The 13,790-nt window shown below is 39.0% G+C and overlaps 1 protein-coding gene across 1 annotated transcript in view; it reads right to left on the minus strand.

The window, feature by feature from the left end:
- SPTLC3 (serine palmitoyltransferase long chain base subunit 3) overlaps positions 1-13,790 on the minus strand; it is a 152,165-nt gene that overhangs the window by 55,149 nt on the left and 83,226 nt on the right. Inside the window, exon 6 of the mRNA XM_028113001.2 lies at positions 6,585-6,678. Within this exon, the coding sequence (XP_027968802.1) occupies positions 6,585-6,678 (94 nt within the window). The remainder of the gene's footprint in view (positions 1-6,584; positions 6,679-13,790) is intronic.

The following is a 13,790-nucleotide window of genomic DNA, read 5'->3' on the forward strand; positions in this document are numbered from 1 at the left end:
GACAGGAGATAAAGGACAGGCAGAGCCCAAAGCATGGGAACAGAGTGTCCGCAGGCTCTGGCCCAATGCAGTGTGTAGGGTTCTGCTTCTATGGGAGGAATTAAACACAGTACTGAGTTGGGATCCCTAAACACTTGAGGTCAATGCAGGAAGGTGAGATGTGATTCGGGGAATGACGTGGGGGCTCAGAAGTCAGTGTTGGGATCCTGCCTCTCAGGTCAAGGGCAACCAGAGTGAACCCTGGCTGCATCTGCCTAACCCAAGTGCCCTGCTCAAGGAGAGTTGCATGGGAGAGGGAGAGGGAAGCTCCTGCATTTCACCAGCCAGGGGGAAGCAGCTGGGGAGGAGGTAAATGTGTTGTGCTTAAAAATGGGAACTGGAATCAGATCTCCTTGGTGTAAATGTCAGCTCTGCTTCTTAGTAGCTCTGTGTCTCCTCACCACTCTGTGCTTCTGTTTCTTTGTCTGCAAAAAAGGGGATAATCCTTGCAGGTGACTTGTGTAGTTATGAGGCTCAAATGAGTTAGTACATGTAAAAAGCTCATTACAGCAAGGGTTCAATACTGTTAGTTGTTAAAATGTATCGAGGCAATCGCTGTATTTATTAAAGAAAACAACCCAGTTCAGGAGTCCAAGTCAGACCTTAAGATCTAAAAGGTTGTGGCTCATAAAAAGTAGTCTCAGTGCTGTTTATAGGTTTGACCTTCCACTCAAACAGCACTGCTGAGCCGTCAGAGGCAGAACTCAAGAGTTTCCTCACAAACATTGCACTCATTCTTCTGTTTCCTCTTGGCCTTTAAATGCCTTTAGGTAGAACCTTGGTTCTTCCTCTCCACCTTTTTTTTTTTTTTTTTAACCAACTGCTCCAAATTCTTGGGCTGCCCAGGCCTCTGACCCCATGGCAACTCTCCTAGCTGAAAAGACTGCTTCTACTCTCCAAGACTAGTTCAAGAAGTCCTTTGTGATGCCCTTGAAGATGGAGATTGCCTATAGCCTCACTAAGTGTGGTCCCACACCAGCAGCATTGGCGTTACCTGGGAGATTGGCAGAAATGCTGAAGCTCAGACTCCACCCTAGATCGACTGCGTCAGAGTCTGCATTTTAACAAAAGCCTCTAGTGAATTCAGTGTATGTTAAAGTCTGAGAAACACTGTTTCAGAATCTAGGTCCTGTGTCATTATCAGTAAAGTGAGTAGATTCACAGAAAAAATAACTCAGTCCCAATTTTCTAAACCTCTGGAAGAAGTTGTCAACTTTTCCAGAGAGTTAAAATTTATCCAGGGCTTGAAGTCCTAGAATGCCAGGGTGTTAATACGCAGCCTGGAGGATGTGTTTACCAAAGGCATCCAAGTGTTCCAAAGGGCTGCGGCCCATTTCCTCAAAAGGTACCAGAATCATGATGGAGAGCAGACTTGTTGGTCCTTGCTTAGAGCTGTCTCCTTAGCTTTGGCTATGAAATGTCTGAAGAATCTGTTTTGTGACACCTGAGGAGTCACAAAGACAACGTAAGGACTGGCTATTTCACTGATGAAGCTGCCCAAAGGAGAAAACGCAAGGAGATGTTCTTAGCACTTAGCCAAAGGAATTTAGGGGTCAAACTTTAGGACTCTGAGTTAAAATTTTGGCTACTAAAAGGATAAGCTGTCATACTAGATTGATTTTTACACAAGGACCCACTGCTCTCTGGGTCCTACGTATGCTCTGGCAGTAGCTGGACTTAGCTAGTGGGTGAGAGCATTAGCAAATGCTGTACAGGCCCTGCCTGTATCTCCCAGCCCACTTCTTATTGCAAACACAGGCCATTCTTTGTCCAAGGGCTATTTTCCTGGCTGCGGGGTCCCTACTCAGCCTGAGCAGGAATAGCCTCTAGCCACTCACAACTGGGAATTTGTGTATAAATAATGCAGCTCCCTCACGCCTCAAGTGGGATGACACTGAGGTATGTCTACACTGGTAACCAGAGTTTCCTGTTAGGATTGAGCTCCAGTCATCTACTGTGGTAGCTAGCCTGAAAACAAGCAAGCTTTGTTGGCTTTGTTGGCTGCCTTTCCTTCTCTGTCTCCATTCCCTGCTCATCTGCTGGTGCTTCCTGGGATCACATCCTAAATAAATCACTTGTACTCAAACCCTTTTCTCAGGCTCTGCTCCTGGGAGAAATGAACCAAGAGAAGAGCAACAGACTTGGGTTTGAATTTTGACTCTGGCCATTTGTTATGTGTGACATTGGGTGGGTCATTTAATCACTGTGAGAATCAGTTTCCTCTTAACAATGGAGAGATAATGGAAAGAACTATGAATATGGGTTTTTGTTAAAAGTAAATGAGCTGATTATGTAAAGGACTTAACATAGTGTTTGGCATCAGTGAATGAAGAGTAAATGATAGGTATGGTCTCAGTAATTGTCCATCTTCACTATCCAGGAAGAACTAATCTATGGTGATAAAGAAGTCTGGTACCTGACTTTGAATTTAGTACCACTGAAAATGCACTTCTGAGTCCTTGGAGAGTTTCCCTGGAGAATAGCCTTTGCGTGTTCTGATTTTGTTCCCTTTCAGAATTTTCCTTCTGTTTGTTCTCCTTTGATCCTTATTCTGATTTTGTGGGAAATTGAAAGAGAAATGAGGAATAGCTTCAAGTTAGTCATCAGGCTTGTTCAAATAGGATTCAAAGCTTACAATGATCTGAATAGGTTTAACTGTACCTTGGGTATATTCTACCTACTCACAATTCAAAAATTCAAGGGCCCAGAATTCTGATTTATACATAGTTGCTATAAATAGCAAAGGGTATCCTCTAGTACTGATTTATATAAAATAGGACCTCTTCTCCAAAAGTCAGGGGAGTATCCTCAAGGTGTAAGCAGAGGACACAGGCAGAGGAGAGCCCAGGAGAGCAGAAGGAGAGTTGTATGAAATCTCATCCTGATGTTTAAGAACATTCTGGTTGGGTGGCCATTCTTAAGAACCTGTCTCACAAGTTATTAGCTTCCATCTGGGCTGGTTGCATGCCTCATACACACACAGGAAGGCAATTTAGTATCTTCTACATCTTCTTTACATTATCATTCCAATCTGCGTGGATGTGCTTTAAGGATTAAAGCATTATCCTTTACTGAGCAATTTAGTGTTCTCCTGGGAATGGCGAAGCAGGAAAGACAGCCAGCTGCAACTGATGCCTTACATATTGTGACCTCATACAATTTCACTTCTCTCACCTCTCGAGGAAGAAGTCATTCAAAGGAACTTGGAGGTACCCCTGCTCTCAGAGTGGCTGTTTTCGTGATGTGAACACAATAGCTGGGAAAGTATGCCCATTTGCAAAAATAGTAAGCATGTCAGTGAGTGGAAACAAGGGCTTTGTGTCTGAGAATAAAAGTGTATTAGTTTCCTTTTGGGCTGGAAGAATTTAGCACAGATGTATGGTTCAAAAACAACACAGATTTGTTATCTTACAGTTCCGGAGACTAGAAATCTGAAATCGTCTCACTCGGCTCAAATCAGGGTGTGGGCAGGGCTGCTTTCCTTTCTGGAAACTCTAGGGGAGAATCCATTTCCTCGCCTTTTCCGGCTTTCAGAGGCTTCTGGCGTTCCTTGGTCTGTGACCTTCGTCCACTTCAAAGCCAGCAGTGACCATCAGCATCTTTCTCACATGGCATCACTCTGACATTCACTCTCCTGCTTCCCTTTCCTACACTTAAGGACCCTGTGATTACACTGGACATAGGCGGACGCTCTCTTTATGTTAAAGTTCACTGTTGAGCAACCTGAATTCCATCTGCAACTTTAATTCCCTTTTATCACATAATGTAATATATTCACAGGCTATGGGGATTAGGACAAAGACTTTTTTTTTTTTTTTTTAAGTAGGCTCCATACCCAGCATTGGGCCCAATGTAGGGCTTGAACTCAGGATCCTGAGAACAAGACCTGAGCTGAAGTTCAGACACTTAACCGACTGAGCCACCCAGGCATCCCCAGGACATGGACATCTTTAAAGGTCATTATTCTACCTACAACAGAAAGTTAAGAGCAACAGCAACTCATACATAAGAGAATTTTCACTAGATGATGGAGTTTGGACCGTTGCTGCACAGTTAGTTGGAAGGGGTCCATTTACTTTATTCCTAGCTCACAGACAGCTCCAGGCTTCACCACTGAGCAGTTGTAGGATCTTGGGCAAGTTGTTTAATACCTCAAAGCCCAGATCTCCTCATCTGTAAACTAGCACCTACCTCATGGGGTTGTCCATGAGATTAAATAAGTACCTAAGAGAAGGCCACTAGCTCAGCATCTGGCACAATGTAAATTCTCAGTAAGTGCTGGTTGCTGGTATAAAATAACCACAGCTAATATTTATTATAGAGATGTAAATGAGAACTATTCTCTGCGTTCTGGGAGTACAAAGGGAGGGCGTGAGGAATAAGTTACTGAATGTTTTGAGAGCTTTGTAAAATTGGAAGATAAAATGAAATTCTTGAATTAGATTTCAGCAAAGGATTAAGGAATTAAAATTTTATTTGAAAGTAATAGCAAACCTAAAAAAAATTGCAAGGAGTACTGCAAAGAACACCCACATACCCCTTTACCCAGATTCATCTATTAACATTTTATTCCATCTACTTTGTCACTCTATCATCTATCTATCATCTATCTATCTATCATCTATCATCACCCCTATAAAGCCTTCAAGGGAAAAGTAGAAAATAGTAGAATTTGGGTAGAATGGTAGAATTTGGGCTAAATTCCATATAATAACAAATGCAGGATAGAGAGGGTGTACAAGAACTGCTTTGGGGACAGCTAATCTTTACAACCCATAAGCAGATGGTCTTTTCCATCTGATTCTGTTCAAAGTTTTTAACTTAACTCACAGCTTGTATCTCTGTTTTCGCTGCCACTAGGCATAGGGGAGAGCTACTAAATGCTTTGAGCCGATACAGTTCATCCAGAGAACAGCACAGAATGAAGCAGAACTGTCCAAACACTTTTTGTTAATTCTTGAAGTACATATATCTTAGCTAGTATACATATCTTAGTGGCTCTACCTTAACTGGCCAAGACCTTATTTTTCAGGCTCTTCTCCAGTAGTTTAGCCTCATGCTAGAGGTTTTGCAGCTCTTTATACACTCCAGATTATTCTATTGGAAATACCCTTTCCCTTATCTCTGATCAGAATTCTATTAACCCTTCAAAGTCTATGCAGATGCTATCAATTTCATGCAATCCCCGAAGTGAAATGACCTCTGCATTCTTATGCGTCATCATAATGTTTTCTACTGTCCTTTAGTGGCACTGGCAATGAAAATGATGAGGATAATAATAATCTAATCACACAGCAGGTACAAGGAACTCAGAAGTTTCCATTGCCAGGCTTCATGCTAAGCAAGTATTTTATGTGCCTTCTCCAACATATGAATCAGGCATTGTAATTATCCTCATTTCTGGAATAGGTAAAGTGAGATCCAAGAAGGTTAAGTAATTTGCCAAGGATTGCATACTAATAAGCTATAGAACAAGGACACAAGTGCTTGGGCCAAAGCCTATACTTTTTTCTTTAATACCAGAGATATTATATGATAACAATTATATTTTAGGAAAATTTACTTACAAGGAAATTGACAGGTTTTAAAGGTAAAACTCAATGAATTTTAATAAGAATGTACACATCAACCCAATCAAAATATCAAACATTTCTATCATCCCAGAAAGTTCCTTTATTCCTCTTCTCACCAATTCCCTCCCTCACAATTATGGACAAGTATCATTATGATTTCTAACATCATAGATTAGTTTTACCTAATAGTTTTTTTTTAATTTACTATAAACATACTCATATAGTATATACTGTTTGCTGTCTGAATTTTTTCATTAAAAGTGATTTTTCTTGAGAGTAATCTATGCTGTATGTATTAGTAGTGTATTTGTTTTTTATCAGAGAGTCATATTCTATTATATGAATACAGCACAGATATTTTCCATTCTTCTGTTGATAGAAATTTGGGTTGTTTCCAGTCTTGGCTATAACGACTAAAGCTGCTCTGGACATTCTTGTACAAACCTTTGGGTGGACAGACACTGGAAATTCCAAGATGAAGAATTTATGGGTCACAGTATAGGGACATATCTGCTTCTCTTACTAGATTGTAAGCATGTGCTGGGTGGGGATAGTGAAAGGAGACAATATTTTAAGCAAAAACATCACTTTTTACCCGACAATAACATAGAACTTAAGTCTTAAAACTTTCCTAAGGCAGAACTATAGAAAAGGAAGAGTTATAACACTTCTGATAATTAAGCATCAGTCTCCTAAGAGATCAGTCATGTCTTCAGAGACTGCATTGCAAGACCACTAATACTGGTGACATTAATGTGTTTGGGTTCCACTTAGCAATCTCGGTGTTTAAAGCACTTCAACCATTTGTTTCAGGTCAGCAGAGGTTAACAAGCCAGTAGTGAATATAAACATAATTGTGTTTCATTAGGGCTAAATTCCCAGTTGGAAGAGCAAGGACAAAGCCCCATCAAAAATCTTTACTTTCTTCTAGAAGCAAGCAATACATGTTGGGATAAAATCATTGATACTCACTGTTGTGTTTGAAGATCCTTATGGTTGCACCTGAGAGTCGGGCCCCAAGTACAAGAGATGCATGGTTTAACTCATCACTTAAAATGAGGCATCCCTGTTCAGAAAGCAAGCACACAAAACACAGGCCAATAAATAAAATTAAAGAAAAACAACACGTGGGAACAGAAAGACACTTCAAGACCTGTATCACACATCCCCCAAACCCTCTTTAATTTTAAAAGAACAAGTTTTGCCTGATGTCTATGTGGATAAAATCCTGTAGACAATTAGCTGATAAAGATGGGGATTACTTTAAGGGATTACATCTTTAACCATTTGCATTTGATTTTCATCAGAAAAGATCCTTCAAGACCTTGTTTAAATGTCAGCTACCATTTTCTAAAGAATTGATCTTTGACAGGAAAGTGGATATACTTTGGGTGGATTGTGGTTTGCTGGGGTTCTTCAATCCTGTGGTGTATTATTTGGGACAGTTTCGGTGTTCTCCCTCTGGAGGGCAGGGGTCTTTTCTGCAGGGCCTTTCAAGCTCTTGTTTTCCTATTCTCATTCTCCTCTGTATTGACATCCTTGTAGACAAAAACATCACTGCTTTCCAGCTAAAAACTTCGCATTTGGAAAAGTGTGGATGGCAATTCAGTCTGAGGCGAGTGAAAAAGATCAATCAAATTTACTGCTTATAAATTATAGTTGTGAAATTAGTTTTCTTTCTTAATTTAAAAATTTCTAAATTATAAAATTGCTCAAGTGTACCAAAAATGCAGAAACAAATGATGGTGGCCGTTTGTGGCCACCCAGAATCTTTGAGTTCTTGCTCATATTTTGGAAACTTCACACATGACATATTTTAAGTTTTGGGGGCAAGAGCCAGCAATATTCTCATATCTCCATACTCTAGATGTGTGTGTGTGTGTGTATTTATATATATATTTTTAGGGATACCTCATGATACCTCACCTCCAAATTCTTCATCAGGTATTTACTGAGAACAAGGACATTCTCTGGCTAAATCATAATGCAATGATCATACCCAAAAAATCCAACATTCATTTAGCACTATCACCTAAGATAGAGCCTGAATTCATATTTCTCCAACTGTCTTAATGATATCAGTGTCTTACAGATGTTTTATTTCCTATTTTTTCAGTGCAGAATCCAGTAAAAGATCATATATTACATTTGTCATGAATCAGATTTTTTTAAACCTAAATCTGATTATGACACTTGCTTACTTAAACTGAGCCAACCAAATTCCCCATTTTCCTCAGAAAGAATTTCCAATACTCAAGCATGACTACAAGGTTCTTTGCAATGTGCCTTCATCTCTAGTCTGGTCTACATCTACTACCTTATATTTTAGTACTTCCAAAGCTCAGGACTTTATGCATGCTGCTCCCTCTTCCTTATCTTAAAGAAAAAATTTAACAGACAAGTAACAGATTCAGTTTTTCTTTTTTTATTATTATTATGTTATGTTAATTACCATAAATTACATCATTAGTTTTTGATGTAGTGTTCCATGATTCATTGTTTGCGTATAACACCCAGTGCTCCATGGAGAACATGCCCTCTTTAATACCCATCACCAGGCTAACCCATCTCCGCAACCCCCTCCCCTCTAGAACCCTCAGTTTGTTTCTCAGAGTCCATAGTCTCTCATGGTTCATCTCCCCCTCCAATTTCCCCCCCTTCATTCTTCCCCTCCTGCTATCTTCTTTTTTTTTTTAACATATAATGTATTATTTGTTTCAGAGGTACCGATTTGTGATTCAACAGTCTTACACAGTTCACAGCTCTCACCATAGCACATACCCTCCCCAATGTCTATCACCCAGCCACCCATCCCTCCCACCCCCCACCACTCCAGCAACCCTCAGTTTGTTTCCTGAGATTAAGAATTCCTCATATCAGTGAGGTTATATGATACATGTCTTTCTCTGATTGACTTATTTCATTCAGCATAATACCCCCCTGTTCCATCCACGTTGTTGCAAATGGCAAGATCTCATTCCTTTTGAAGGCTGCAAAATATTCCATTGTATATATAGACCACATCTTCTTTATCCATTCATCTGTCGATGGACATCTTGGCTCTGTCCACAGTTTAGCTATTGTGGACATTGCTGCTATAAACATTGGATTGTACACACCCCTTCGGAACCCTACATTTGTATCTTTGGGGTAAATACCCAGTAGTGCAATTGCTGCATCGTATGGTAGCTCTATTTTCAACTTTTTGAGGAGCCTCCATACTGTTTTCTAGAGTGGCTGCACCAGGTTGCATTCCCACCAACAGTGTAGGAGGGTTCCCCTTTCTCCGCATCCCTGCCAACATCTGTCATTTCCTGACTTGTTAATTTTAGCCATTCTGACTGGTGTGAGGTGGTATCTCATTGAGGATTTGATTTGGATTTCCCTGATGCCGAGCAATGTTGAGCACTTTTTCGTGTATCTGTTGGCCATTTGGATGTCTTCTTTGGAAAAATGTCTGTTCATGTCTTCTGCCCATTTCTTGATTGGATCATTTGTTCTTTGGGTGTTGAGTTGGATAAGTTCTTTATAGATGTTGGATACTAGCCTTTTATCTGATATGTCATTTGCAAATATATTCTCCCATTGTCTAGGTTGTCTTTAGGTTTTGTTGACTGTTTTTTTTGCTGTGCAAAAGCTTTTTCTCTTGATGAAGTCCCAGTAGTTCATTTTTGCCCTTGCTTCCCTTGCCTTTGGTGATGTTTCTAAGAAGAAGTTGCTGCAGCTGAGGTCAAAGAGGTTGCTGTCTGTGTTCTCCTTTAGGATTTTCATGGACTTCTGTCTCACATTTAGGTCTTTCAACCATTTGGAGTCTATTTTTGTGTGTGGTGTAAGAAAATGGCCCAGTTTCATTATTCTGCATGTGGCTGTCCAATTTTCCCAACACCATTTGTTGAAGAGACTGTCTTTTTTCCATTGGACATTCTTTCCTGCTTTGTCAAAAATTAGTTGACTATAGAGTTGAGGGTCCATTTCTGGGCTCTTGATTCTGTTCCATTGATCTATGTGTCTGTTTTTGTGCCAGTACCATACTGTCTTGATGATGACAGCCTTGTAGTAGAGATTGAAGTCCGGAATTGTGATGCCACCAGCTTTACTTTTCTTTTTTCAACATTCCTCTGGCTATTCGGGGTATTTTCTGGTTCCATACAAATTTTAGGATTATATGTTCCATTTCTTTGAAAAAAGTGGATGGTATTTTGATAGGGATTGCATTGAATGTATAGATTGCTCTAGGTAGCATTGACATCTTCACAATATTTGTTCTTCCAATCCATGAGCATGGAACGTTTTTCCATTTCTTTGTGTCTTCCTCAATTTCTTTCATGAGTATTTTATAGTTTTCTGAGTACAGATTCTTTACCTCTTTGGTTAGATTTATTCCTAGGTATCTTATGGTTTTGGGTGCCATTGTAAATGGGATTGACTCCTTAATTTCTCTTTCTTCTGTCTTGTTGTTGGTGTATAGGAAGGCCACTGATTTCTGTGCATTGATTTTATATCCTGCCACATTACTGAATTCCTGTATGAGTTCTAGCAGTTTTGAGGTGGAGTCTTTTGGGTTTTCCACATAAAGTATCATATCATCTGCAAAGAGTGAGAGTTTGACTTCTTCTTTGCTGATATGGATGCCTTTTATTTCTTTTTGTTGTCTGATTGCTGTGGCTAGGACTTCTAATACTATGTTGAATAACAGTGGTGAGAGTGGATATCCCTGCCATGTTTCTGACCTTAGAGGGAAAGCTCTCAGTTTTTCCCCATTGAGAATGATATTCGCTGTGGGTTTTTCATAGATGGCTTTCATGATATTGAGGTATCTACCCTCTATCCCTATACTCTGAAGAGTTTTGATCAAGAAAGGATGCTGTACTTTGTCAAATGCTTTTTCTGCATCTATTGAGAGGATCATATGATTCTTGTTCTTTCTTTGATTAATGTATTGTATCACATTGATTGATTTGTGGATGTTGAACCAACCTTGCAGCCCAGGGATAAATCCCACTTGGTCGTGGTGAATAATCCTTTTAATGTACTGTTGGATCCTATTGGCTAGTATTTTGGTGAGAATTGTTGCATCCGTGTCCATCAAGGATATGGGTCTGTAATTCTCCTTTTTAATGGGGTCTTTGTCTGGTTTGGGGATCAAGGTAATGGTGGCCTCATAAAATGAGTTTGGAAGTTTTCCTTCCATTTCAATTTTTTGGAACAGTTTCCAAAGAATCGGTATTAATTCTTCTTGAAACGTTTGGTAGAATTCCCCTGTGAAGACATCTGTTCCTGGGCTTTTGTTTTTTGGGAGATTTTTGATGACTGCTTCAATTTCCTTAGTGGTTATAGGTCTGTTCAGGTTTTCATTTCTTCCTGGTTTCGTTTTGGTAGTTGATACATCTCTAGGAAAGCATCCATTTCTTCCAGATTGTCTAATTTGCTGGCATAGAGTTGCTCATAATATGTTCTTATAATCGTTTGTATTTCTTTGATGTTGGTTGTGATCTCTCCTCTTTCATTCATGATTTTTATTTATTTGGGTCATTTCTCTTTTTGATAAGTCTGGCTAGGGGTTTATAAATATTGTTAATACTTTCAAAGAACCAGCTCCTAATTTCGTTGATCTGTTCTACTGTTCTTTTGGTTTCTAATTCACTGATATCTGCTCTGATCTTTATTATTTCTTTTCTTCTGCTGGGTTTAGGCTTTATTTGCTGTTCTTTCTCCAGCTCCTTTAGGTGTAGGGTTAGGTTGTGTATTTGAGACCTTTCTTGTTTCTTGAGAAAGGCTTGTATTGCTATATACTTTCCTCTTAAGACTGCCTTTGCTGCATCCCAAAGATTTTGAACAGTTGTGTTTTCATTTTCATTGGTTTCCATGAATTTTTTAAATTCTTCTTTAATTTCCTGGTTGACCCATTCATTATTTAGTAGGAGCCCTTTCAGCCTCCACGTATTTGAGTTCTTTCCGACTTTCCTCTTGTGATTGAATTCTAATTTCAAAGCATTGTGGTCTGAAAATATGCAGGGAATGATCCCAATCTTTTGGTACCAGTTGAGACCTGATTTGTGACCTAGGATGTGATCGATTCTGGAGAATGTTCCATGGGCACTAGAGAAGAATGTGTATTCTGTTGCTTTGGGATGGAATGTTCTGAATATATTTGTGAAGTCCATTTGGTCCAGTGTGTCATGTAAAGTGCTTATTTCCTTGTTGATCTTTTGCTTAGATGATCTGTCCATTTCAGTCTGGGAGTTGTTAAAGTCCCCTACTATTATTGTATTGTTGTTGATGTGTTTCTTTGTTTTTGTTATTAATTGGCCTATATAATTGGCTGCTCCCGTGTTAGGGGCATAGATATTTACAATTGTTAGATCTTCTTGTTGGATAGACCCTTTAAGTAGGATATAGTGTCCTTCCTCATCTCTTATTACAGTCTTTGTTTTAAAATCTAATTTGTCTGACATAAGGATTGCCACCCCAGCTTTCTTTTGGTGTCCATTAGCATGGTAAATAGTTTCCCCCCCCTCACTTTCAATCTTGGGGTGCCTTTGGGTCTAAAATGAGTCTCTTGCAGACAGCATATCGATGGGTCTTGTTTTTTAATCCAATCTAATAGCCTGTGTCTTTTGATTGGGCCACTTAGCCCATATACATTCAGGGTAACTATTGAAAGATAAGAATTTAGTGCCATTGTATTGCCTGTAAGGTGACTGTTACTGTATATTGTCTGTGTTCCTTTCTGGTCTATGCTGCTTTTAGGCTCTCTCTTTGCTTAGAAGACCCCTTTCAATATTTCTTGTAGGGCTGGTTTCGTGTTTGCAAATTCCTTTAGTTTTTGTTTGTCCTGGAAGCTTTTTATCTCTCATTTTATTTTCAATGGCAGCCTAGCTGGATATAGTATTCTTGGCTGCGTATTTTTCTCATTTAGTGCTCTGAATATATCATGCCAGTCCTTTCTGGCTTGCCAGGTCTCTGTGGATAGGTCTGTTGTCAATCTAATATTTCTACCATTTTAGGTTACACATCTCTTCTCCTGAGCTGCTTTGAGGATTTTCTCTTTGTCTCTGAGACTCGTAAGTTTTACCATTAGATGTTGGAATGTTGACCTATTTTTGTTGATTTTGAGGGGAGTTCTCTGTGCCTCCTGGATTTTGATGCCTGTTTGCTTCCCCAAATTAGGTAACTTCTCTGCTATAATTGGCTCCAGTATACCTCTTGCCCCTCTCTCTCTTTCTTCTTCTTCTTCTGGGATCCCAATTATTCTAATGTTGTTTCGTATTGTGGTATCACTTATCTCTCGGATTCTGCCCTCGTGGTCCAGTCATTGTTTATCTCTCTTTTTCTCAGCTTCTTTATTTTCCATCATTTGGTCTTCTATATCACTAATTCTCCTTTCTGCCTCATTTATCCTAGCAGTTAGAGCCTCCAGTTTTGATTGCATCTCATTAATAGCCTTTTTGATTTTGACTTGGTTAGATTTTAATTATTTTATTTCTCCAGAAAGGGTTTGTCTAATAACTTCCCTGCTTTTTTCAAGCCCAGGTAGTATCTTTAAAACCATCATTCTGAACTCTAGTTCTGACATCTTACTAATGTCCTTATTGATTACATCCCTGGCAGTCAGTACTGCGTCTTGTTCTTTTCGTTGAGGTGATTTTTTCTGTCTTGTCATTTTGTCCAGAGGAGAATAGATGAATCAGAGAACAAAATGCTAACAGGGTAAGAACGTTCCCAGAAAAGATTCACTAAACAAATCAGAAAAGACCTGAAACCAGGGGAAAAGAAAGAAAGGAAAAAGAAAAAAGAAAAAGGAAAAGATAAAAACAAACAAACAAAAACAAAACAAAACAAAACAGAATATGATCAAGTATGATCAGGCTGGTGCATAGATCATTGCCACACACTGAATTTTGGGTGTATTTTGGTCTGTTAGAAGAAAGTGCCTCCCAAAATTTTAAAGAAAGGAAAACTTATATATGTACAAAAATAAGGGTTAATACTATGAAGGGATGGAATATGATTGTAACGATTAAGAATATAAAAGATTTTATAAAAGGAATTGATAAGAAGTTGGTTGGAAATATATATATATATATATACATACCAAAAATAAGGTTAACTACTATGAAGGGACAGAATATGACTCTTAAAAATGAGAAATAAAAAACATTTTTAAAAAAGGGATTG

Source organism: Eumetopias jubatus, unplaced genomic scaffold, assembly GCF_037043125.1.
Source record: "Eumetopias jubatus isolate StellerSeaLion01/CBP00866 unplaced genomic scaffold, mEumJub1_p1.0 scaffold_9, whole genome shotgun sequence".
In the NCBI taxonomy this organism is placed as follows: Eukaryota; Metazoa; Chordata; class Mammalia; order Carnivora; family Otariidae; genus Eumetopias; species Eumetopias jubatus.